Genomic DNA, 27,724 nt, shown 5'->3' with positions numbered 1-27,724 from the left:
GGTCTCTGGCAAGACACCCGTCAAGGTTGAAGTAGAACAGATGGACAATTCGGGAAATTTCTCAAATTTTTAACGAGATGATGACAAATACTGGCTACTGTAGCCTGAAAGAAAAAGAGATGTGCATTAATGTCAGTGCTTACTTTGACTGTGAAGTCAGCTCCGAGTGGGCCAGTGATTCTCAGGACTTCTTTATCTGAAAGTTTCTGGTAGTCCACGGTGGTGTTCTCTATATAGTACTGCCCCGATCTATCCAAGACCAGTTCATCTCTTACACCATGTAGAGTCTTACTCTCCATGTCTGAAGGTAAAAAAACAAACAATTAAAGTCTCGATATGTGCAAAGAGAAGACAAACAGGTGTGGCCACTGCCTGTCACAAAATCTGTCTTTTAATTTTTTTAAAAATTGTATATTTTATGAGTAAAGTTCTTTAAATTGAATGAAAAGGAAAATAAATGGAGATGTGATTAAAATGTTGATCACAGACCCAGCGATACACAAAGAGCTCAGACTGGGTGCTGTGGTCACTCTGTCACTATGATGAGGCTAATGTAGCCAGCATTACAGTACTCTTTCCCCTCACTGACCTCACTTTATCCCTGGCTATACAGGATCTTGTGTAACTTCAGCGTTACTAAAAGAAAACAAAAAAACAGAGATACATGGGAACAAATGGTGACCACCAGCCATCATCAGGCAACACATGGTTACAATCAAGGTGCCGGAGGGCAAAATGGATAGGGGGGGAAATATCTAATGAAAAAGCTGTCCATTCAGAAGATGATCTGGAAACTAGCCACTGAGCAAAGGACAGGCACCGAGGTGAAACATTTGTTATCCATTTGATCCGGTGAGGATTTGATGCCAGGACTTTGACATCAGTGAATTTCCCTGGAAGCCTTATGTCTTGTCAGAGCCAGAGCAAAGGGAAGAAACACGTATCCCTTCTGGTTAGTCTGCTCTGGGCTACTTTTAAAACGAGTCTTTATTAGAGAGGCCAAAATGTAATATCTTCTGGAAATCAGAGTAAAAGATCGATCATAGATTGCTATTAGTGTGAAACATTCATTTCAAGGCCTGCCAAGTACGATCTTCTGTTTTCTGTTATGAAAATGTCACCACCGTGTCTGTTTCACTGTTTTTGCATCGGAGCATGCTGAAAACATAACACGCTGTGCAGAAAAGTCAGAGCGATGCGGTGAACTCGTGTTCAGTGTGTAGTATTTGGCAAATGAAAGAGCACTGCCAAACACAGAGATCGTGCTCAGCTGTTTTGGATGGAAGGGCACCCTGGACCTACCAGGACTTACACAAGTGATCCGGGCCTTTCAGGATCAGACGCATGTGACGACTCTTGTAAGGGATGGTGACCACTGTGTCCTCAGCTTGAACGAAAACAAAGAAACAGTACCAATCACTACATCAATATATGACACAAATGCTAAAAACGAGCAACTTATGACTCAGTCACACTAGAGTAGAAACAGGATGGCAACCTTCTTGTGACTAGGAAAAGTTGGTGGTTGCAATTCATTTCAAAATAGTGCAATTAGTTGCAGCAACTAGCTCGTCGCTCAGACGTGCAACACTTTCAGCTTCAAGGTGATTGAGGAGGTCCCCTGGTGAGATGCAACTTGTCTCCAAACAGTTGCAGTCTGACTGGAATTGATTGCAGTCACTCTCGGACTGAAAGTTTAGAAAATATCTGCTGTCTAGTTTATAAACTAGACTGTCAGACTGTCAAGATACTGCAATCAATCTAGGCTGGTCTAATGCTAATGACTTCAACTTGTCTGCAAAAAATCCCCCACAGAAGTTACTCTGAAGACGGCGTCTGACTGCGAGTGGTCACAGACATGGTCCCCATCTTCAAAGCAGCTGTTTTAATGGAGGCAGGCATCCCAAGCTGTGTGCTTTTGCAGCATTCTTCTATTTGTAGTAGTTTGACCTCTCAAGGCCATTGTAAATGATGCAAATATTTGACAAAGGAACACTGCCCTGATGATTGGGCTTAGTTATAACTCTTGTTTATAGTCTGTGTGGTGAACAAGTAAATCTGCTCAAGGACCTTTTTAGCTCAGCAATTACGTCTTTATTTAATAAAAATTAAAAAAAGAGTAACAATTCTTTACTTTTTCCCGAAGAATGCTGGGATTTGTAGTGTCCCCGCACAAGCCTGCAGGACGAGCCATCTCCATTGCAGACTCCACAGTTGTCCTCGGTCGCAGTGCTTCCAAGCTCATGATCACAACCCACAATCTGGAAAACACAGGAAGCACAAAAAAACTTTGAGACGTCACAAATGACATGCACAGTCACCTCACTTTTAGAGCCTGAAAGACCTTCTAACTTTTTAGTTTTGAGGACAAGATAGCAGGGAAGATTTTCCGTAACAACACAAAAGTAAAGAGAAAGGATATGATATCATGAAGCACTCGAGCTGGTTCTGTTGGAGCTTCAGTATCATTTAAATGTTACCATGAAACGATTCAAACAACCCTCTGGTCTCCTCAATATTTATTCATTGAATTACTAAGACGCCATCCATAGTTGAATGGTGGATTTCTTTTTTTTTTTTGCAGTTTCTGTCAGCAAGACAAAACCAAAAACCGCAATATCATTCTAAGCATTGTAAGGGAGAGACTTCTGAGTCTCTGCAGACACGATGCCCGGGGACATAATTCCATTCAACCCCAAAAAATGCATTGCAAAATATTTCCTGGGCTGTCAGTCAAACACTGAATCTAAAGGAATACTCATTGGATATTCATTTGTAAAGCAGATGGTATGATGCTAGTACTGTAAGGTAGTCCACTGTGGTCCTCTTGAGATTTACGTCTTAGCTTTTGCTCCCAAATGCACAATATTGCCAAAAATTGCGTACCGGTGTTGACAGGAGTACTGGACTGCGACAACATTAGAACCACTGGTCTAATACTGTGTAGGTTCCCCTTATTCCACAAACAGCTTTAGCCCATCAAGGTGTCAGCTTTACAAGGTCTCTGAGGCTACTGCGGTATCAGACACACTGACAGCACATCGTTTAAAGACGGGGGCTCCGCCGACTTGTTGGACTTGTTTTTCCAGGACATCCCACAAATGCTCACTCGAATTAAGATCTGGGGAAGTTCACACCTTGATCCTAAACCTATTTGAGAGTATTGTTGCAGGGGTGTAGCGGTCTGTGAAAATGTTTAAGCAGACTGTACATGTCAAAGTAATGCCACATGAATACCAGGACCCAAGGTTGCCAATCAAAGAGCTGCACAGAGCATCACACTGACTTCACTTGCCTTAGTAGCTTAATCTAAACTTTTTACAACACACTAGGATATATTTACTTTGGAAGATCAACGTCTCAGTTATTTTTAAGGCGAGCTGATCTTTAAATATAAGAATTTGCTTAGTTTACTGAAAAAAAGAAGTTTTTATATGCAAGTCCCACAAGATGTACATCTTGGCTTTAAAAATTAAAAGAAATAAACCAAAATTCTTGATGACTTCAAAGCAATTGAGGTTCATGACATGGTTACTGACCTGGCAGATACCACTGATGCACATGTCCAAAGACTCTGTGTAACAGCGTGTCCCATCCAGCACCTTGGGCGCCAGCTCCACCACAAGGCCTGAGCCCTTGGCTTTACATTTGAGAGCACACGGGTTGTCTGGGTCATTGTATACCGGCAGCCACTCGTGGTACTGGTCCTGGTATTGCTCATCTGCGTGAGCTGAACACTGCTGGGCACGGAAATCACCGGCATCTGAAGGGCAATCCTGAGGGACATTAAAACATAGTTTAAAATATTTTAAATACTTGAAAAAGGCAGGGCAAATGAAGTCTGCCATCTCTAAATGTGTATGTGGGAAGAAGACTGCTGCATGAAATTAGCAGAATAAATGGAAACAGAAGAAGTTTGATGCAACTTCTTCTTAGTTTCTCTCAAACAGCAAGATCCCAAATCACTGAATTACACCCATAAATCTTTCAGACACAATTTGCCATATCAGTTTTACTTCTTCAATAAAAACACTTGAAAGCTGTGTCGACATCCATGACATAAAGATGAGTGGGTTCAACTTACCACATTGCTGCATGTGCGATATTTGATATTCTGTCCTTCGCAGGTCCTACAGAAGGAAAAAAAAAATGAAACCGTGGGTAAATAGGCCGTGGGAGAGAATGATAAAACAAACCATAACATGAACCAGTCATCATCATCTGAAGGAGCTGGTATTATATCCAGTGACTCTTGCCTCATTATTCATATTGAAAATTATAGCGCTGATGTGGCAACCCACAAACATAAGTCTGTGGTGCGTTTGCAAAGCTTTAACAGCGTATTTCACACAGAGTAACTCTGCATAATTATCCAGTGGCATGCTGAAGATGAGAAATGAAGCTGATAAAAACTGCAGTTCCTGAAATGACCACTTGAGGGTGGCTCACAAAGCATTTAAAAGACTGGAATAAAGCCCAATGACACAGAAGAAATAAACATATTAACAGCCTGCTTTAAATGACATCTATAGCTAATATTCACCTTCATAAACAATTGTACAGGGCTACATTGTTTAAAATTGTTATCATTAAGACTTAAAGTTATCAAAGACTCCCTTGACTGAAAGGCAAGAACAGCAGCACAGTGGCCAAGTAGTCACTAGCTATCTCTTAGTGAACTGGACACTGTTTGAGGCATGAAGAACTTTAATGCAATTATTTGGTGAATAATTTAACTTTCTGTGCAGCTAACTGTACTAACAACCTGCCCAGCCTGTTGTTGTTTGTGGCGTTTCAAGCACTTGCTGCTTTAGAGTGCACTGTGATGGACAAATTCTGCAAAACGCATAAAATGGTGTTATTTCTTTACCTTTTGCATTTTCATTTATTGGCTACTATATATGCCGATATAGATATAACAGCAAATAGCTAATATTTCCCCTGCAGTCGGGCTCGAGATCAGTTTCCACAGTCTAAACATGTTCGTCCATTCTCTGTAATATGAATAATCTTTATAGACAATTTGACTTCAAGCTTATTACTTGTAAAAGAAAATCTCAAAAATCTAAAGCTTTAACACGAGTTTCACAACATTTAAAAATAGGAGTCCCATTTTCTCTGTGTGTCAGTCTATTGAAAAAATGCAAAACTGCACGCAGTAGTAAAGCAGACAGAGTAAAGCCCTCCAGCCTGCGTCTGCTGAACAGATTGGAGCAGTTTGGATCACGACTCCCTGCATGACAGTCTGCTTTGTCTCTGCCCAAATTATCGAGCTAACCACTTATTGAAAATGAGGATTCCTTTGTGCTTTGATGCCGAGTGATGATAAACCATTGATGGTGACTATGATAGGGCAATTATCAAAGACTCCAGTGGAAACTAATCAAATGGTATTCTTTTGGGAAGTTAAGAGGAATTCCAGTGTCACTGGCCCTTAGCTAATCTGGAATCATGATTGGAGACGTCACTGACTTTGGACTCAGCAGTGAACGAAGGCTTAAGGTTTTTTTTACAATGTTATTCCAGAGAATGGAGGGAGTGGATGTGGACCATGTGGCATGGCAAGAACATTAGAACCTGTGACGAATCCAGACGGTCCCCTCTGCCAAATCAAACAGTAGGCCATGGGGCCTGAACCCCTAACAAGAGACTTTCAAAGACCAAGAGTTGAGAGACAGGTAGCTAAGATCTGGATCAGCGTGGAAACTCACACTGGGACAAGCAATATATAAACGAGACGTAAAGAGGCAAAGGGAATAAAATGAATTTCCCTTTTCATTTCCTTTTGATTTTAGAAGCTCTAAAGTGGAGGCTAAGCAGACGTAGGGCCAGGACATGGGATTCATCATGGCGTCATCATAGGTTAGGGAAAAATAACTCGGTTGAAATATCAGAAGTCTTGGAGCACATAAAACATAACTCACAAACTGTGACCCCAAACACAAAAAGACAACTACAGAGAGTGCGCTCATTAGTTAACTGCACGAGACTCAACAAAGACTAAAAGTATCATCTATAGCATTAAACAGAAAAAAGAAAAATCTATTGTAACCATAAAAAAATTGGGCTAGTATTGGATACGCAGTAAAATTCATCTGGCCCATAATGTCCATATATATGTCATCAACTCTTCTCGCAAGATTGAAAGTAATTGCACGCAGGGCTCCAAAACCCATGCCACAATATTGATACACTTGAGGCATGTGGGCACACAAAAATGTGGCTGATTTGCTAACGCCTAAAATATGCTCAAGCTGTGAGCTCTGCTATTGATCAGTTTAGGAAAGCTAAGAGTTTACTGTTTATCTAAGGAGGATAATGTGAAGCTGAAAAAGATGGAACAAAGAGCATAACAGAGGCCAGAGTATTGTGAGATTAGGTAAAAATATTGCAGTTGTCAGTGAAATTAATCATGATATCTTTTGTCGTTTTAGTCATTTGTAGGGCAGAGCTGTAGGTCTACTACTGTCAGGAATATTACTAAAAAGGATGGAGGTGTTAATAACACAGCATGGACCACACAGAGTGGTTCCCAAGGCTGTAAAAGAGACATAATCTTGGTTGCTAGGCAAACCTTAATTTAACATTTCATTGCCCTGGAGAAATTTCACTTTCACCCACTTTTGCCTTTAAAAAGTTGCGGCATGCCTTCACAGCCTAATGTCACTTAATGTCACCCGCTGTATAATTTCAGTACATATGTGACCGCATCGCTACAGGAAACATCTCCTGCCTACAGTTGTTGATATTTACTTCCCATTGGTGTCATGGTGACAAACGACACAGTCAAATTCTTTGTGAATTTCTTCTAAACAAAGTTGAGATTGGATCTTTCTTTTTTTCTTTTTAATAACATATATGGATTAATATTTTCCTGCCTAGTGCTTCGTAAATATTGGAGCAGCACTTTTTCTTGCCATGACACCTAATCCATATGTTCACACTTGGATCCAACCAGCTATGCTGCTGTTAATAAAGAAGCCGGCGATCAAGTGCAGTAACTTGTGTGGATGGAAGTAATGAAGGCCAGGCAATCTGTGGATAGTCTGTACTTCTGCACGTGCCCTTTCGAGAGGTTAACTAACTCTGGTGCAGTAGCAATAAGTGCCCTGTATGTGCGTGTGTGCATTAAAAAGTCTGAGAGTTGGAATGGTATTGGTTTGGAGGGTGTTGCAGGCCTATTTCCAGTTCCCATTTCCAAAGAGTCACACACACACACACACACACACACACACACACACACACACACACACACACACACATACACATACACAAGGGGCCTTGTGCTGTGCTTTTTAATGATGCCGTTTGATCTGCTACCCGAGGCCAGGCTACCGCTCCCTCATTCCCACGCAAGAGCAGGGTGAGGTGGGACATGGTGGAACGAAGCCTCCTACCATTTGCTCAAGAGCCCCATACATTATGGCAACTGCCAGAGTTGGTAAACAAACCTGCCTGTACTTAGAGGAGACGGAGAATGTACATCAACACATGCACACGCTGCCTACGTCCCGTATGAAGCTCAAGCCCCAAACACCTCTTAACAAGTCAATTGCTCCTGAGGTTTGTCTGACCAAAATATTCTGGGCAGGCAAAGAGAAGTGGTTGCTCCAGAGATCGTGAAATGAACTCCTCAAAGAGACATTGACCTCAATGTTTACAGTGCAGTACACGGGGGGTGGGAGGTGGGGGCCCTCTGGCACTTGTATGCTGCCCAGTCTTTTTCTCTAGTGCCAGTGCAGATGGATTCATGGTTGCAGACATATGAGAGCCTTTCACAGTACCTCGGTTGTGACCTCAAGAATGATGTGAGCTGTTTTGGCAGTTTGATCCTAGACTATTGCACTGTTTCATGATCTGAGTGACTAGTCCTGTCACTAGGGGTGCTACCTCTGCAGCCCCTCCAACAGTGAAACAGAGGTGACTCCAGCAGCAAACGTCACTGGTTACCTTGAGTTGAGCAGCAGTATATTCTGGGAACTGTAAAATAGAGGAATGCAAGTGAAGTCACCCTGCAGCTATTTCCCAGCCTATAAATGTGACAACATTTCTAAGGAAAATGTACGGTCTCCCTTCTTATGTCCATTTTTTCCTACTTGTTCCTTAAATTTGTTTATAATTGACCACTTTACCCAATGCACTCGGTCCCTGAGCTTTAATCTTTGAGCACTGTGGGTTAGCTTGAAACCTAACCGACCAGGTGACTCTGGCACAAGGATTAAGAGGTTCCTGATATAAGCCTGAGATGATGAGAAGTGGGAATCCAACCAATACGGGACTCAGTGTTTGCACAGCCCAAATTCTGTCACATAAAACACTTATTAAAAGCGGCATGTAGTTTCGCTAGAGTCACTGATTGTTCTGCTCTGATCTGTGAAGAAACATGTTGGGGTCATTACTGAAATTCAGATTCCAAATGTCACTGATGAATTCAAGATTTTGGCTCACATGGCTGTCTAGACGGGTCTATAGTGGATCCACTCAGGGATATTTAACAGTCATGTGTATTTTGAGCACTCCACTTACAACCCAGGGGAATGGAGGATTTGATTTGTGGGATTTACTCACACTATTAAACCCCCCGCCTAAACCTAAAAGCAATGATGTTGCATTTTGATGGAAATCCGTCCAACTTCAGTCAGGACTTTCTACTTTAGAAGAGGAGATTAGCTCAGATCACATTTGAACACATGCTTACAAATTGCTGGTGGGATGTTTCCATTTTTCTGAGGGTCACTGAGGTTCTAACTTTCAATTTACAGCAAATGCTCTCCTGCTGTGATGTAGTCATCATTTAATGACCCCGCTATAAACTCAACAGTTATATCAGGCCACTGTTTTTTGTTTTAAAAAGGCTCTTTATGCCCCTGCTTCTCAGAATGATTGTTTTTTCTGGAATTTTTTCTGCATCTGAGATTTTTAGACCTGATATCAGTACAGTGTCAATGCTGCCCAAAGGATTGTAAAAATAAAATAATCGTCATTTGTCTTTTAGCTCCTCTCCCTTTAAGAGGTTTTTGGCTGCTTGGCTGCCTCTCACAAATTAGATGACCATATTAGGATATCCGCTCTCACTGATGTCAGCAAGAGCCATTATTAGGAAAAAACACCTGAAATTGAGTTTGTACAGGAGTCTTAAGTTGAACTTTTGGCTAGAATGAAGTAGTAAATACACTGACCCCATTATTTAACACCCACCCACAACTATAATATATACCTATATGACAGAAATAATTAAAAGAGCCATGTTAACCATCTCAGTTTAGTATGTTAACTTCTAGTATTGTCTGCAAGAACGTGAGCAATCTTTAATCTTTATTTCTCCATCATCAATATTTTTACGTGTGCGGCTTCTCCTTCTGAAAAGTCTGATGTTGCAGGCCTTACAAATGTTAATATCACTCTATGAAGAGAACCAGACCAGCTCTCCCGACACTTGCATGTTCTCTCACATGTTACCTCTGTGAGGCTTTTGGGTCTTACTTGGAACTGAGGCATCGTCTGAGGGAGTAGGAGGCTCCTCCGCCACATGTACGAGAGCATTCACTCCAGGAACCCCAGGCGTCCCAAAGCGTGTCTCTGTCCTCTTCTGATCGGGCTGTACGTGAGCTCTACACACCAGAAGAAGAGACGTTAATATGCAGTGTTTTGGACACTCTGATAACAGGCGTCTGCTGTTATCAGCCTTCATCAGCTCTACAGAAGCTGAGATAAAATAAACTGATCACTGAAGCTCACTGTCATCTTTATATTGGACTCTTTGACCTTATGACTTAGCATAGATTGAAAAGAGCTAACATGCTATCTCCCATCATTACAGAAAGCAGCTCTTTAGCCAAATGAGTTGTGGCTTCCTGCAGCCATTCCTTAAATTACAGAGCTTAAAAAAACCTAAAACTACAATAAAAGTGCACATGACAGGAAAAGAGAGGCAGTAAGAGGAAGTAATCACGAGTTCTTGACTTCTGGCCCTTTTGCATATTAAAAATGTCTGAGTCATGCTTTAAAGTTTGAAATATTAGTCCTTGCTTAAGGCTCGGGCCACACTCGTGTGCCTCTCTCTGTTAATTGCATTGTGCTGTATTTGGCAGCGGAGACGGGAATATTCCTGCGGCACCCAAAATCAATATTATGAGAAGCTAAATTTTACAACTACAAGGACAGTGTGCGTCTCGGATGTAGGGCGACAGCCAAAAAAAATTAAGATCCTCTCTATCTCAGCTCCTGTTTACCTCATAAAGTCTTTGGTATTTTCCGAGTGGACTAACTCGCCGTGCTCGTAGGGAAAGGTTTATTTATAATGCCACCGCTGTCAGGCAATATGGTAATATCTATTGTTGTGTTTAAGTCAAGACAGTTTCCCTCTGCTTCACTTTTCTCAATGCCCTTTCCAGAGCTGACTGAATGAAGCAATAGAGAGCTGCATTTTCTGAATACCGGGCTCAGATTAGGTGAAAGGAAAACAGATTGTTTTTGCTATCTAGAACAAGGACTCAGTGAAGGTATTCTACTTAAAAACTGCCAGTGAGACTGAGGTAAAGGAAAAAACTGGTCCTGTACCTGTTTAATGGATGACAACTTGGAAAATTAAAAAAAAAAAAAAAAAAAGACTTGGAACTTGGAACCAACACTGGGACAAATCATCCACCTCCTGTGGCAACAGGAATGTGGCTCAGTAGACCGAAGTGCAAACACAGTCAATAAAGTAACCTGCCATTCTTCCAAGGGGGTTTGGGGGTGTTCAATGGGAGCAGATGAATGCAAGAGAAAAATTATCATTTTTTAAACCACTCAGTCTTCATAATGCTGCTGGACCATGAAAGACATTTTGTCCTAACATTGCAGAAATGCAGCTATTGTGTGCTCTGGACAGCGTCGCACAATAGGGACTTTTACACCGTGAGGCGTCAGTTTGTGTCTGCACATCCAACAGAGTTTTTGACAGTGATTTAAAATTTCCAGCTCTTGCAGATTAGGCATGAAATGTGAGCCCTAAACAAGCTCATTTACCCAGAACCTGCTGAACATTAGGGGCGGGGTGTGTTCAGAAAATACAATTTGCACCTACTGGGCAGTTTACAGTGAAGATCCAGGCTTGCATTTAAAGTGGAACGCTTTAAGATAGAAAGGTTTTTTAGAGGAAAGCCAATTCATGCTGACCTCTTTACCCCCTTTTCCTCCCTCCAGCAGCATGGCAGTGCACTTCAAACACAGAGATGAATGGATCTTGCAAAGAAAAACAGTAACAATGCAATAATAGGGCTCCGATTATTTTCCTTGGGTCATGGGAGGAAAAACACCCATGCTGTACAGTCCTGAGAGGGGATGGCGGGTTCACGTTATTAAAAGTGCGTGGGGACTGATATAAATGGCTGTCAGTGCTGATGACGCCTGAGGAACAGCAGAGAGGAATGGCAAAACCTAAACACAGCCAGCGGAGCATACAGCCAAACATATCGGCAGCGGCGCTACTTTCTGCACGGGCCAACTATTTCAATGTTTGGATCCCGGTAAATAAACACAGGCTGTGCTCTGGGCAGCCGGTTAGTGCACCACCTTAATTCTCCTTTGAAAAGCAATCAGTGAATTTTGCACTCAATTACGACTCAGGGCTGTGTGTTGCAAAGCCAAGAGCGCTCGAGGCGCAGAGAGGCTTGCGAAGAAAGAGGAGTGGAAGTAGATGAAGGATGAAGGGATGGAGATGAAGAGGTTGTTTGGCTCACTGCGCTGCTATTGTTCTCAATGAAAGCGGAGGAAGACAAGGCTCCGCTAGCTGGACGGCTGTCCTGCTGGGATTTGGAGCCAATAATCAAAAGGCTCAGATATCCAGTCTTCCTTAACCCTCCATCACTGCACGTCCCACCGCTTCTGCTCTGATCTATTATTTTCTGATCTTGTTATTTTATTTGAACGTTCATGCACCCATAACTGACTCATAATGCTTCCTAAAACTCTTTGAAAAAGAACCTTTGCAAACACAAACTATTATTTGCTGGTGGTGCTCATACTGTGAGAAAAAACAGAGCAAATACACGAGGGCGACAACCGCAAGGCCTTTGTTTTTCCACAAGGTAAAAAAGCGGAAATGAGCATATGATTAAAGATCACTTAACTCCGCGTTATGAGTTATTCTGATGGACGGATTCTATTTAAGTCACCTGTCAGCAGCTGAGACTAAAAACACTTTCCCCAAAGATGGAAAACTCCTGAAAAAGGGGAAAAAGAAACCCGACTCTGGTGCCTTCTTTTGCAGACTGTGTCAATACGACGGCCTTTGCAGTTGGCAAAGACACATGATATTTGCACATCTGCTAAATCCCTTGTCATGTGGCGGGCACTGCGCAACACGGCACAGTACTGTACTCACGGTCACGCTGTGAGGCAGGCAGTGTAATGTAACAGTGAGCCTGCAGCTCGCTGACTTCCACATGCACAAGTCCTTTTTTCATGGCTTAGGTTAAAAAACACAGTGCAGGCATGGGAGACTTTAATAATATAATAAGACAATGCTGCAGGACTGCTGTAGCTGACCTGGTAAAGCTACTGTTGAGAAGACTCCAGGATGTGGAGAGTGCACTGCTTACTTCAAAATACACACACATACAAGCATAAACACTCAAATAGAAGCTTTTAGAGGACATTAATAACCAAAGACAAAATAAAAACTTTAAAATGCAATTGAGAAAACAGGGTAAAAATCACAGTACCAGAAGTAGAAGAGCTGTCATCAACAGCATGCAGGATGAAAAGTCTTGTTCCATGCCTTTTTCAAAGTGTGTGTGTGTGTGTGCGCGCGCGTGTGAGACCCAGTCCCTCCAGATCTGCTCGTGAGTATTTTTGCGTGTGTGTCTGGGTCCGATGCGTGACGGCCTCCTCCGTGGGTCACTCTGCGTGCTGTGTCTGCCTCCCTGCCTGCCGTCTCCTGTCTGACTTGCTCCCGTTCTTTCTCAAGAGTATCTTGGGGAAGCGGAGGGAGGGAGAGGGGGCAGGGAGAGCGTGGGTGAATGTGTGTGCGTGTGTGTCCGTTTTAGAGCGTGCACTGCATGAAAGTTGGAGGAAGTAATCGGGAGGGCGGGGGGGTTGATCCAAGCACCGTGAGCCCTCAGGTCTGGCACATTAGCCAATCAATAAATGGGCTTCAGATGACAGTGTTAGTACAAACAAGAAGCTGGGCCAGCAGCAGCTTCACAGCTTTGCATGTTTGTGTGTGTGTGTGTGTGTGTGTGTGTGTGTGTGTGTGTGTGTCAGACTGTCAGAGAGAAGGAATAATAGCAGACAGACAACTGTAAACCAATTTTCTTCTTTTCCATTTCTTTTCCTAATATCTCAAGTTTCCGTCTCACTCATGTCACTGCTTCCTCTTTCTTTTAAGCTTTGGATGGTTTTTTTCCCTCTCTGTCATTTTCCCTCACTCTGTGTTGGAAATGTCAGAAACTCTCGGTCATACTGTGACATCTTTAGAATTAACCTTTTATTTCCAGCCTGCTTGCGCAGAACCGGTGACTTCAATTACACATCTGAGCAAAGAAGAGACACATTTGGCACTGCCATACTTCACCTTTGGCTCCAAAGCGCTTTATTTTTCCCAAAGAGTTACATATGTGAGCCTACATGTTAAATCAGACGACACAGTTTGGTCACTGAAGCTATCGGGATAGACTTTTCAGCCACCCGCCTACAACCCCCTTTTTTATGAGCTAAAGGTTTACTTCAATGGAGCCTTTTATAACATCTGGCAGTTTAAGCTAGAGAGCATTTACACCGTGGAGGTGGGGGACAAGCCAGGTGTCCCCTGGAGGGACAAATCCTGTAGTTATTTAAAGAAAAAAAAAAAAAACACCCAGTAAGATGGACAACCCTTTGGCACAGGGGGAATATACTTATACACTGAGTGGCTTTCCAGCTTCCTTTTGCGATGGCAGGACACAAAAAAACAAAAATCTGAAACCCAACATTAAAAATAGCACAGGCAAAATGACCCGCTGGCATTCCTTGATGTTACTCACAAGGTAGCAGGCTATCATTCAGGCATCCAACCCCGAGGTTCCAAACACAATAAAAACTCTGTGCCCTTCGAATCAAGGCCTCACATCTTCTTCCCAATCAAACACCAAATCAAAAACCGCATAATTGGTATCAATTAAGGCTGAGAGGAATGTGCTGCACTCCAGAGCAAATAGTCAGCAACCCTAATCACAACATCGGAGCGGACGTCTCGACACTTAACGCGCCACACATACACACTTTTTTATATTTCAGCTCTACAAAGCAAACCTGTCTCGAAGTCCAAAGTCGCTGCTGACAGAATCGGACTTATGTTCCATGAATTGGGGAATTATCTTAAACGCACACACACTGGTGTAGTCTGTGGTGCCAGCAGGGAAGGACGTGGACTTTGACATATTCACAGGCCGATGCGGCCCATGCATTCTCAATCCATAACCCTCTGATATTTACTTTTAGAAGAAATCCTTCTCGTATTTGCCAATGTGTGACTACAGAAAATAAACTGTGGCATCAATGATGTGCCTGGAGCTTAAAACCAAACGCCTGAGGAGGAAATTAATGGTTTTGATTGACACGAGCTTGGAGACGGCTCTCTCCCACAACATTGCAGAAGGTGTCTCCTGACAATTTAAACAACAATCCATGAAGATGATGAGGTGAGAAAAATGATAGAATGCATTGTTATTTTACACAAGGGCAGGCTCGGATATTAGGTTGCATGAGAGAAGCATGCAGGAGGTTTTGAGGATTAGGGGAAATGACTGTCCACAGACAAATGCTCCACTGTCTTAAAAGATGATTCTGCTTTAATATGAAAGAATGGGTTAGGATAACATTGGCTGCCCCAAAGTAATTGCTGACATATGGGAACAAGGTTGAATCACAACAACAAACTCACAGAGCCAGAAACAAGAAGACTGACTGTAAACAAGCCAACAGCTAATTTAGATCCCCTTTATTCTGCAGTTAAAACTTAAAGTGAGCGCATTCACATGATGGTAAAAGTCCTATTAAAGTTCACCCCAGTTTTCCTGACTGAAGTCATTGATTCAACAAAGTGCTGGAAACATTACTCAAAGATTTTGGTCCATGTTGACATGACAGCATCACGCAATTGCTGCAGATTTGTCGGCTGCACATCCGTGATGTGAATCTTCAACTCTACCACATCCCAAAGGTGCTGTATTGGAATCAAATGTGGTGACTGTAGAGGCCATTTGAGTACAGTGAACTCACTGACATGTTCACGAAACCAGTTGGAGGTGACACTGTGGTCATGGAGGGATGGAAATGGTTACTAACAATATTCAGGTAGGCTGTGGTGTGTAAATGATGCTCAGTTGGTAATAAGGGGCCCAAAGCGTGTCAAGAAAATATCCCTCACATCATTACGCCACCAGCCAGAACCGCCCATAGAAAGCAGGATGGATCAATACTTGATGTTTAGCTGATAGGAGTGGTGGCTGGTGCTGTCTCCTGGTGCTGTAGCCCTTCTGCTTCAAGTTTTGACATCTTCCATGTTCAGAGATGCTCTTCTGCAAACCCTGCTTGTAACCAGTAGCTATTAGTTACTGTTGCCTTTCTATCAGCTCGAGGCAGTTGGGCCATTCTCTTCTGACCTCTGACATCAATGAGGCATCTTTCATCCAGAGAGCTGGAACTCACTTCACATTTTCTCTGTAAATCCAAGCGACGGCTGTGTGGGAAAATCCCAGCAGATCAGCAGCTTCTGATACACTCAGACCAGCTTGTCTGACACCAACAACCAAAAGTCCCTGTCCATTTACTTTCCCTCGCTTCTAATCATCTTCTCGACCCTCACTGGTTTTCACCAGTTGGATTCTGTGTTAGTTTTTGTCATCTTCAGTTTTCCTTTTTTAGCTGTTACTTTACACTTACTTGCCGACTCACCAGTTCTCCTTGTGGTCCTGCCGTCGCTTTAATTTTTTGCCCTTTGTCGCTTGTGTTTTCCTGTAATTTATGCAAGTTTAATCACCTTTGTACTCAATCTTATCTTTTTCTCAGTATTCTTGCTTTTTGTGTCTATATTTGTGTCCTCTTTAAAAATGCCCATAACACTACTGTTCATGTGATGTTTTCAATCTAATTAAAAATAATCTAAAGCCCTCAATTAAAGATTATATGAAGTTGTTATGCTTTGAAGTACCACAGACACACTGGTTGATATTTCTTTTTTTCCCAAACGATATCATAAAGAAGTGAAAAAAGTAAAGATGAGAGAAATGTAGTTCCCCATCCATCCATCCATCCGTCCGTCCATCCGTCCATCCATCCATCCGTCCATCCGTCCATCCATCCGTCCATCCATCCATCCTCACCTATTATCCTAACATGTTTTTGGAATGTGGGAGGAAGAGTACCCAGAGAGAACCTGCACAGGCGCGAGGAGAACAACATTTAGTTGTATGCTAATAAAAAACCATTTTATGGCCGCTACTTCCACCCATGCCCGTGTTATCTTTAGGCAGATAGAATCTCTCATATGATTGTGACTAATCGCCACCATCTGTCATAAAATCCCTCGATTCTCTGTCAGTGTGCAGTGTTGGGATTATGAGCAGGGTTTCACCTGGTCGCACAACATTTGAGAACCCCTTACGATGTCTCTGTGATAAACAGCTGACAATCCAGTAAATGAGCTGTTCATCATTATTAGTATAGAATGATGTTAAAGTTAACTTTGTTGTTGTTTTGACCTTTTAATGTGATGGGAACTCAGCCAACCCCATACGTTTGAAAACACCGCTTCTATCATCACTCGCTGTCTGGTGAAACAGAAAAGCTCTCTCATGCTTAATGTGTTTGAGGTCTTGTAAAGGGTCACTATGTTGGCGTTCCAAGCAGCAGACGTTTAACCGATACCGCTCCTCTGCTGCAGAATAAAGAGTCAAATGAAAAGATTACAATATTATGATGTGATGACATTACTTAACAGTCCCAGCGTTCTGAGGAAGAGAGACAAATGAAGCTAAAGTTAACGAGAGACTCACATCGAGGACCCCTCGAAGGCCCGAACCCTCGGCTCCCACGAGAAGACTTTAATGGTTCAGGCGGGATATAAATGGTAGCCTCCCACCACCCTCACAGACGACGTATGTGCTCCAGGCATGATTTATACGAAAGCCATTGTTTAAAAAGCTTTCTGAGCCACGGTATAAAATGTTTTACCAGGACAAGGATTTTACGACTTGCAGCTGAAAGTCAACCACACTTCCCCATCCCACCAAAACCAGAGGATTAAAATAAAGATGTAATTCCCTGACAATCATCTAAATCCAATTAAAGCCAGATGGGAGCTGAAATGAAAGTAAGCAGCGTTACAGCTAAAACATGTTACTCCCTAAATATCTCTTTTTTTCCAACATTGTCACCTAAGCTTTAGCTTTCACTGCTTCCACATCCACACATTCCACATGAGTCAAGCTTTTCCTCTCATCGTTCCTTAATCATGATTGATTATTATTTAATACTCCATCCAGAGGAGCGGTCAGCTGGATCGTTGAGCCTTGCGAGCGAGCTGGTTTCAGTGTTTGGTGGTAATGTGAAGATGATAGATTTACAGAGCCATAAACACACCTATTGAGATTACTGTATCATGGCTCAGGTGGGAGGAAGAACAGTGCAGCATGCAAAGGCACGGGATAAATAATGCGCTCGAGGGAAAGACGGACGCCAGCTCGTCCTCCGATGGGCCAATCTCTTCTGGCTAAGAGTACATCTTCTCGGTGAACTCCCCACAGCTCTGCAGAGGAAGACATTTGTTCTGTCTCGATTTTGGGGCCACAGCTTTTTGGAGTATGCATGAAAGCAAAAATGATTTGTTTTTCAGAACAGCAGGCACATGAGAGCTCAGGTCTTGTAGAGTTGCATTGCCCCAGAACAACCCGTGAGATTGGATTGCTTACAATAGTTTACGGGTGAATTTATTTGACATTAGCTATTAAATCAGTCCAAAAACCCCCCATATAATCAGCAAGGTTAAGAGGGACAAAACTATGAATAAAATTAATGAAAAAAACAGATATAACAAGAGCATGATGGGAATGCTGTTATTTTTTATTCTACAAACTCTAGCATTGGATAAATTGAAATACTTGCTTGATTTGCCAGATCAACAAAGAAAGTTTTCATAAAATTCACCAAAAAACAGAAATTTTGGGTTAGCTTTATTCTCCAGGGACGAGAAATCAGGCGACTATGAATTAAATGGTCACATGGACAAGTCAACAGTGACGTATATAAATTAAATTCAGTTAAATTCAATTCAATGTCATTTATAAAGCATATAACAGTCGACTCAAGCCGTTTATGTTGTGAGGTAAAGACTGAAGAATACAGAGAAAAGCCCAACAATCAGGCGACCCTTTGTAAGCAAACACATGGCGACAGTGGGAAGGAAAAACTCCCTTTTAACAGGAAGAAACCTCCGGCAGAACCAGGCTCAGGGAGGGGCAACCATCTGTCGTGACCAGTTTGGGGTAAAGAGAGGAAGACAAGACAAAAGAGCCGTCAATTTAATACTTAAATCAATCAAGAATTGGATAAAAAAAAAGTATGTGTTGATATAAGGGTACAATGAGCAAAGATGCACTTTCTTTCCTCTAAAACAAACCACCACTGTGCTCAGCTCGCAACATTTTATAACAATTTACTGTCCTGTTTATGGTGACATATTGAATAAGCCACATGATCCCACCTGAGTAAGCCTCTAAAAACTCCACATGCAGGCCACGGTGGTGAGAGGACTCGAGCACGTAATTAAGAATCAGCAGTGACATTTACTACTTCCTGAAGCCGCGGCGTTCATGTGCTCTCACCATCAAGCTTTTCCCATTAGCACGCATATGTTTTAGCAGCTTTCTGGTGAATGCAAAGGCTAAGTTCATCAGGGTCCCTCTACACAAAGCCCACCACCTCACACACACTCCACATCCCTCTTTCACCCACCCACGACCACTGTGGTGTTTTAAAGAGGGTATGAAAGGAAGGGATGGGCATAAATTAGCCGTGTAAAGCCACTGGAGTGAGTTAAACTGGCCCGCCAGGCTGGGGCTAGAGTGAAACGGGGAGCGTGGGACTTGCATCCCGATCTGGGCCGACGCTAAGCACCGCAGCTTATTTATGGGATAGCCGGCATCAAGTTGATCCCCCGTGTTTCAAAATGGAGACCATACTGCTGTATCATCTGGATAATATAGCTGCTGCTCAGAACAGTTTACACATGTTTTCTGAAAATATACTTCCTTTTGTTGAAATCAATTAAAAAAACGTCAATTTAGGGTGTGTGTCCACTGACAGCTGTTTTTCCTCTGGCAGTGTCTACTTTCTATACAAATACGATATTTAGTGTTAACAGTGCTCACTGAGCATTGCAAAAACACTCTTAGTGCACAGATTTTTTCCTGCTATGCTCACAGTGCTCTCATTTGAAAATAGTTCAGTTGGAACAGCAATGCGTTTCTCTGTGTCACAGCTCTCTCATCACCCAATCAGTATCTAAAGGTGATAGGACTAATGACGTGAGTAACGACAGGGGAAAAGTTGATTCTGCCTGTCACTAACAAGCCAGTTATTTATGATCTAAGAGGTTGCTGTCTGTAATAAAAGCAACAACAAAAGCTGGAGAGAAGTGCTTGGACTGAGTTCTTTGCAACTACAGTTACTTGTAATAAGAACTTTTTGAATCAACATCTTAATGCTGTGGTTTGGTTTTACATCCTGATGTTTTCACAGTTCTTAAACACCAACATTGGTTTTGACCGTAGCAAGTAGCTTATGTTTCACAAAGAAGCCAAAAATACCTCCGTGCACCACCTTTCTCACAACTGCAAACAGATAAACTTAGCATCTCGTAGAATGGCAGGCAGAGCCTTTAACTATCAGGTCCCTTTTTTCCGGAAACAGCTCCCAATTTAGATTCAGGCAATAGACACCCTGTTTACTTTAAAGTGTAGACTTAAAACGTTCTTTTTTGATAAAGCATATAGTTAGGGCTGGATCAGGTCACCCTAAATCAGGGGTCTCGAACTCCAGGCCTCGAGGGCTGGCGTCCTGCAGGTTTTAGATGCGTCCTTGATCCAACACAGCAGATTTAAATGGCTAAGTTAACTCCTCAACATGTCTTGAAGTTCTCCAGAGGCCTGGTAATGCACTAATCATTTGATTCAGGCGTGTTGACCCAGGGTGAGATCTAAAACCTGCAGGACCCCTGCCCTAAATCCTCTCTTAGTTACGGTGCAATAGGTCCAAGGCTGCTGGGACCTTCCCATGATGCATTCAGTGTTTCTTCTTTACGGACCTCTTTTCACTTCCTTTGTTTTTATATACCACTCTCCATTTATGTAGTTATTATTAATCTCTGGATCTGTCACAGTTCTGGGACATTTTGACCCAGCGTTTTGATTTCTTGTCTTTTGGTTCTTTGAGTCTTGTTTATTTATTAGGTTGTCTGTGTATTTCCTAGCCCAGTATGATTGACTCCTGAGTTTATTCTGTCATCTAGTCTTGGTTTGCCTTTGTGATTCCCCCCGTTTAGGTCAGCCTTGTCTTCATGTGCATCTGTCTGTTCCCCTACTCAGTCTGCGTCTCTGTGTTCTTCCTGTTTAATTTGATAGTCTCTCGTCAGTGCGCGTCATGTTCTTTTTTGCTCTTCCCCATTACATCAGTGTAATTTGTGCCAGCTGTGTTTCCCAGGTGTTTCCTGTTTGTCGTGTTTCCCTCTTCTTTTTACTGCCCGTGCCTTCCTATGCTCGTCATCGCAATCACCCTCATGCCCCGCTGTGTGTTCTGCCTACCTGCCTGTATCTTCCAAGTTTAGTTAGTGTTGTAGTTTCTCAGCAATTAAAGCTGCCTTTTGAGTTTACCACTTGTGTTTGAGTCTGCGCTTGGGTCCTCTCCTGCCTGCTTCACAGGGCCAGCACATGACAGAATCTCTTACACAACCTGTCTTTGTCTTGTCTCCCTCCCCTTACCCCCCAACCAGTAGCAGCAGATGGTTGCCCCTCCCTGAGCCTGGTTCCACTGGAGGTTTCTTCCTGTTAAAAGGGAGTTTTTTTCTTCCCGCTGTTGTCAGGTGTATTTTAAATGCAAAATGGACAGCTGGAATGAGGTTGTGACCGCACAGCAATGCAATCTCTATTCTATTCTAGCACAGACAAGATGACAGGAATCAATGTTTTTTAAATATAAGAAAAGCATATTTTTCATATATCACCCCAGAAATCACCTACCCTTCAAATTTATGTAAAAAAACCTATGGAGTGTACAGTTTTGGTGTTACGGTCAATTCAATTAGCAGGAGAAAAGCTGGTGGAGCTGCTGTGAGCTTATTTGTTCTATTAAATATTAATATACAAACAATTTGTAAAACAAACTACGCTTAGAAGGAAAGACGTCCAGCTGACCCTTATTATCCATCAATGCCTGGTGAGTCATTAATACAGGTTTCTTTTATATACCACTGCAAGACGTTTGAAAGAATGTCCAGAGTGGATTCAAAAGTAAGAACCGGTTTTCTTGTCTTGTTTAAAAGGCTGTCTGGGAAAACTTACATTATAATAAAAATATATTGCAGCTGTTTGCAGGAGTCATTTCAAGTAATAAAAACTGTGAAATCCAAGTTTTTTGGCTGTAATAGCCTCCTTGTGGAATGCAAAACTGTAAATATGACATGCATGATCATGTCAGGGTCCATATCAGTTTCTAAAAGCACACATCAAACAGAAAACCTATATGACCCTACTCCTAGCTCGCGAATAGCTAATCTCAGTAGAAATGTACACAGAACAAACACCGACTAATTACTGACACCATGAGAGTCAATAGAGAGCAATCCACCGAAGTGCAGACATGGAACAGGCTTCCTAGTTAAAATTGCAAAACGAGACAAAACAGTTGACCAACCGTTTTCTGAGCACTGACAGCAAGGAGCAACCCCAGATAAAAAGACCCCTGGTTTGTCTCAGCAGCTTATTATTCATGAAGTGTGAGTGTGGAGTTTTTAAACTCAAAGCAAGCTGAAGCTTTTCAAGTCACAAAGCAGGTCTCTGATGTGCTATATACGCTTCGCACAGCTCAGGTTTCAGTTTTTAACCCTAAAATTAAGTCACAGCAGTAACATATGTTTTCCATTTTCTGAGATGTATTGCATGTTGTCTTTGGCTCTAGGACGATCAGAGAAAGTGATAGTAATACGATAAAGGTGGTCAAAGGAGGCTTAAACCTTTGGAGCGTCCTCTGAAATCTGACGTTTTTCGCTCCGTTAAATAATGATGCAATTACACGGAAAGCGAAGGGGCGTGTGCACTTCAGTTCCTTGTTCTGACCTGTGTCTGACCTATAAATATGGAAACGATTAAAGTAGGGGAAAAAATGGACGACACCTCGAGCACACTGTGTTGCACAACTGGAGTTGGAGATTCACTGAATATTTTATATTCACACAATTAGGTTTTCATCAAAACAGTTCTCAAGCAATTGCTCACTCTCTGATGAAGGCTGCTGGCGTCGGTTTTTGTTTAAATGTGTCCCAGCCAGTTTCAAATCTGAGAAAAGCTGTTCAACCGCACTTTCCTTTCTACTGTGTGTGAAGCTGTGAAGGTTTTCATATCGCTGCCTGTATGATGGAGTTACGAGAAGGTGATAACACAGAATTTATGTTACTCTGAAGGCTGATAGTGCAATCTTCACATTTTTATCTTAAATATGGGCTCAGATAAGATGACTTCAAGTTTGTATGATGATGCTTAGAAGTGAGTTCAGAGCCTGTGGATTTTTATAGCTGTAAAGCTATGAAGAAATCAACCGAATGCTAAAAACACAACAAGAAAAAAGATTTCTAGTTAAATCTCAGTGAGGATACAGGTACATAAAGTAATCACAAAAAGCCTTCTTTACTGTATTTGTGTGTTTTATATATTAATTTTGTTTTCTTTGTTCTGTAAACCTACTTTAAGGATTTTGTAGTGCAGCAAAAACAAATGCAAATTGCAGGATAGTATATATATTTTTTCCAGTTTAAATTCAAATTCTATTTTATCTATATAGCAACAAATCACAGCAACAGTTGCCTCAGTGCACTTTATATTGTAAGGTAAAAAATGTATGACAATAGAGAGAAACCCCAACAATCAAAAGACCCCCTTGCGAGCAAACACTTGGTAACAATGGGAAAGAAAAACTCCCTGTTAATAGGAAGAATCCTCCTGATCAAACTATTGACCTTGAAGGAGAAGTGAGTAGTCAAATATCTTTATATGATACTTTCTATATGTTGACAATACACACCACACATGTAATAACCATAGTTTCTAGGTAATTTTGGACTAATAAGTCAAGGTGACCTTGAAAAGCTGACCTCTGACCTTGAGGTCAAGGTCACCAGGGTTTTTATTTAAAGGTTTTTAATAGATGCACCTATAGCTTGCTATAACTTCTTCTTCCAGCTGAAAACCTGGTTTTACTAAACAGTCTGAGAACAAGAAATGAACAAATAAACCACATAAATTTTGAATATATTATTTTTTTAGTGGTTGTTTAAGTGCACTAGCTTTATCTGTAGATACTGTATCAAAGACATACATTTTCACATGTCCAAAAAACACCTGAGATATAACTTCCATGAGAATTCCTTATTTTTAAACACTCATTTTACAAGCTCAGAATCATATTATCCATATATACAGTGTGACATGTAATATACTCCTCTCTCCAGAACTTGTCATGGTGCCGGGAGTGCTGACAGCTCTTTCAAGCAGTCAAACTTTAAAACATCAACTGGGCTTTGTCTTGTAGCACCCACATTCACAAAGAGGAAACTATCCATCAGCCTGCCACAGATCTGCATTCAAGCATTCCTCACCCATATGCCTGTGCAATTGCCCGAGAAACACAGAGGACGCAACAGTAACGCAAAAAAAGGCATTGTGGCTGTTTCTCTCTGACATTGCTCAGTTAGATTTTTGAAGTGAGATTAATCGATCCAAAACTGAGTCTTTCATTAAGCTGACTTCAGCACTCCCTGTTAACATATGAACAGGAAAGACAAAGTAAAAGACATCCTACTAAAGAAAAAGGAAACATGAGTCAATCAAGACTTGAACACTTCCATACCATTTTTATTTTTTCTCTTGTAGCCTCACTGCTTTACAAACTCTCACTCCATCTAGTCTTCTCTTTCCATCCCTCTTACATAAAGTATACTGGACTGCATTTCAGCTCAGCCTGTCTAAACCCACAGAGCAGATCACACAAATACATGGAAAATGTGCTCACACAGGTGGCGCCCTGCTCTTCTTTTCTGCAACCAGTGGCATATCAAATGCAGAACGCTCACTAGTAGGTCAACAAAGAAATACAGCCTATGGGATGCATTTTATGAGGAAGCACTTATCCCCCATCCTACACCCAATACACAGTCACAGTAATCGTATCATTTTACTGGTGGCGTGCCTTATACCGGCCAGTGTTATCAATCTACTACTTAAAGGCAAGCCACTTTTATCAGTATCACATGAAGAAGCTGTCTCAGCCTTTAAAACTTAAGCTCACAGATCATGCTGTTTAGGTTTAAATACCTCTTAAGCACCATGTCATCTATTAGCAAACTTTCTACCCCTAGCCAAAAGACAAGTAGCTTTAGTGTTACATTTTCTCTTTTCTTTAGGTAGATAAGCTGTTAATGAGCGTCTTTTAAAACGAATTTTTACAAAGAAATGACAGAAAATGTACAATCCAACTGTTAAATTTACATTATGTGCAGCTGTACACTGCAATAATTATGTGTTGTTGTCGCAAAATCCCATGGCACATCTGGACTTGTCTCAGGGCACATCAGTGCAAATCCTGGAACTAGAGAGTTTCTTACCAAGTCAGCTAAAACAACTTAAAACATGATTATTAAATACTACTAACTATCTACTACTGTTAGTACAGTTTCATGTGGTACACTATATGCACTCTATACTTGTATTATGTAAATTCTGATAGGGTGGTGTTGTCTGCAATTGAACACAACAAGTTATGATCTTTCCAGATTACATTTATAATTTTACAATACACTAGTTTTTGCATTTCATGGATATTTCCAACTCACTGTGCCTCTCCTACACCTTTCAACAGTGAAGACTACAATTTAACCTGCACAAACACCAAACAGCAGCAGCTAACTAGAGGTGGTGGCCAGATGAGTCCAAACGTTGGTAGTATCCATAGCAACACAGTTAGTGGTATCGGACTGACACTAGTGTAATAGCATCAATAATGTGTTTCTACATTGTAAAAACTCAAAATCTTACCAAGTATATTTGTCTAATTTCTAGTCAAAAATATCTCATCACACTTAAAATAAGACACCATAACCTGCAGCTTATTTCAAACAAGTGTACTAAGTAAAAAAAATCTGCCAATGGAACAAGTGAAAATTCTCCAGATCCAAGATGCAGTGTCTTAAAACGAGTTCATATATCTCACTGAAATGTTACTCTGCAGCTGATTCAATAAGCCAACATACATTCAGTATGTTGGCTTATTGAATTCATTTGGAAATGAAAAAATAGTTGATTTAACACTTTCTGACATTTCTGAACCTTCTATGTTAACTGTCACATCTATGTTATTTATAGCCTAAAGCACATTGAAATAACAGACAGTGATCGAAAGTGTTTTACAGACAGGCACATAAACATTTCAGGTCTCAAAAAAACTAAATAAATAAGAAGCCGAAAGGTGGATTTTGTTGCGTTAATGAATTATTGTGAAAATTAAAAGTGATTTAGTGGCCAGTAAAATGCATTCAAAGCTTGGCACTGGTTTAGCTCAGTGGGTTAGCAGGCGACCGTGTGCTGTATAGCATACAAGAGAGTACGTAGGCCTGAGTCAGCCTGTGGCCCTTTGCTGCATGTCGTCCTCGCTCTCTCCCTGCTTTCCTGTCTATCTACACTATCTCTATCCAAAATAACCTTTAAAAATGTGTTCAGTATTTGCAAATTGATAATGATTCATCTCATAAGTCATGGCACACCCTACATAATGGGCCTTTTATTTACTTGATATCAGATCGATACAAAACTTTATCCAATATCGCACAGCACTAGCATTGGGACCATTAAAAGTTTTAACAATGTATTCTCCTACTGCCTTAAAACTGCACAGCAATGCAAGTTCAACCTTTTGACCATTTTAAGTCCACTATTAAAGTACTCAAAACGGTCAAAAAAGTTGGAAGTCCATTCGATGATTCAAGACACAGCTTGTATCTGCCACCCTCCAGTAGTAAAAATGTTAAATCAAATAAACCAATCAACTACAGTGCAATTAGATTACATGACGATCATATACAGTATATGAAAAAAGAGGTAAAAATGTTTTCCAGGTCTTGAGAACTGGGAGTAATGATTGCACAAGGAAACATCAAATTATCTCTGATATGGAGTTACATGTTTAATAATAGGTTGCTGCTAGTCTTGGAAGCCTGCATCTCAGTATTTGAGGGTATTGTGGGTAACGTGCTTGTGTATGCAAGAGTGAGAGTGAAGGAGAATAAGGGGAAAAAATGTGAAAGAGATGAAAAAATGTGTGTCTATATGTATGTGTGTGCGCCGTTAGTGTTTGCTTTGCAAGCAATAATTCATTGCTTGCAACGCAATTTGAGAAAAGACAGTTTATGTGGCAAAACATCCACCTTAGGCTATGTTTTCTTATATTACTGGATATTAAATCAAGTTTCTCTCGCACAGCTTACACAACAAAACCAGAAACCGCACACTAATGAGAAGAAACTTTGCGTATCTTCCTTTAAGGTTAGCATCAAGTCGAAGCTTGCCCAAGAGATGGGGAGCAAACATTTGGATGCATGACTGAAGAGTAATCGCAGAAAAATAGCTGCAGTAAATCAGTTCACCCATATGCCATCCTGCTATCCTATAAAAACCCTTATACCATGTTTTTAAGAAGCCTTTGGGCTCACAGTTGTCTAAGTATGCTACTGTAGTGAACTCCTACTGAAGTTGGTTATAGGTAGCAGCTTTGGCAGTAACAGTGAACAGCACCAGAGCAGAGGACAACTATGGAGATGAAAGATTTTACTTTGCTTTACCTTTAATGCAGACTGCATACTAGATCATCTTTGAGCTGTGCATGAATTAAAGCATGTTTTCTGATATAATTGCATGAAATTCTTATTCTAATTAGTGCAGTCTATGGATGTGTGTTAACACAGTGCCATGAAGGAACGGCATCAGCAGTGATATCAGAGAAGTAATTGTTTCTGCCCATCAATGTGGGCAGAAAGGGCCATGAGGCTATTTTAAAGAATTTAACCCATCGTTCCACAGTGAGACATATTACTGACAACTTGAAAACATTCAAGACCATTGTGAACATTCCCGATAGTGGAATTTCCAGGAAATTTCCTCCAAGATCAGACAATGCAATGCTCAGAGAAACTGCAAAAAGATTATACCAAAGTACTGCAAGGCCATCTGTCTGACAGCTACAGCTTGACTCCAACAGGGAAATGATCACAATCACAGCAGCAAGTCTACAACAGAATGACTGAAAAAAGAAACAAATCAAGGTGTTGCAACGGCCCAGTCAAAGTCCAGACCTCAGCCTGGCTGAAATACTCTGCTGGGATCTTGAGAGAGCTGTGCATAAATGAATGACCACAAGCCTCAATGAGCTCAATGTTGCAAAGACG

At 41.4% G+C, this 27,724-nt stretch overlaps 1 protein-coding gene across 5 annotated transcripts in view; it reads right to left on the bottom strand.

The window, feature by feature from the left end:
• LOC100692940 (ADAMTS-like protein 1) overlaps positions 1-27,724 on the bottom strand; it is a 98,882-nt gene that overhangs the window by 21,220 nt on the left and 49,938 nt on the right. For 3 of the 5 annotated variants that reach the window (XM_005468151.4, XM_005468150.4, XM_019348328.2), the window contains exons 3-8: positions 9,484-9,611; positions 4,085-4,130; positions 3,540-3,776; positions 2,135-2,261; positions 1,313-1,387; positions 144-301 (exon numbers count right to left, since the gene is read on the bottom strand). In XM_005468151.4, the coding sequence (XP_005468208.1) occupies positions 144-301; positions 1,313-1,387; positions 2,135-2,261; positions 3,540-3,776; positions 4,085-4,130; positions 9,484-9,611 (771 nt within the window). Of the gene's footprint in view, positions 1-143; positions 302-1,302; positions 1,388-2,134; positions 2,262-3,539; positions 3,777-4,084; positions 4,131-9,483; positions 9,612-12,707; positions 12,934-27,724 lie in introns of those variants that run through there. The other 2 variants (XM_019348329.2, XM_019348330.2) reach the window with 2 other exon arrangements.

This window comes from Oreochromis niloticus, linkage group LG3 (assembly GCF_001858045.2).
Source record: "Oreochromis niloticus isolate F11D_XX linkage group LG3, O_niloticus_UMD_NMBU, whole genome shotgun sequence".
Classification (NCBI taxonomy): Eukaryota; Metazoa; Chordata; class Actinopteri; order Cichliformes; family Cichlidae; genus Oreochromis; species Oreochromis niloticus.
The sequence above is the reverse complement of the archived record's forward strand: the minus strand, read 5'-3'. Positions and strand labels throughout refer to the sequence as shown.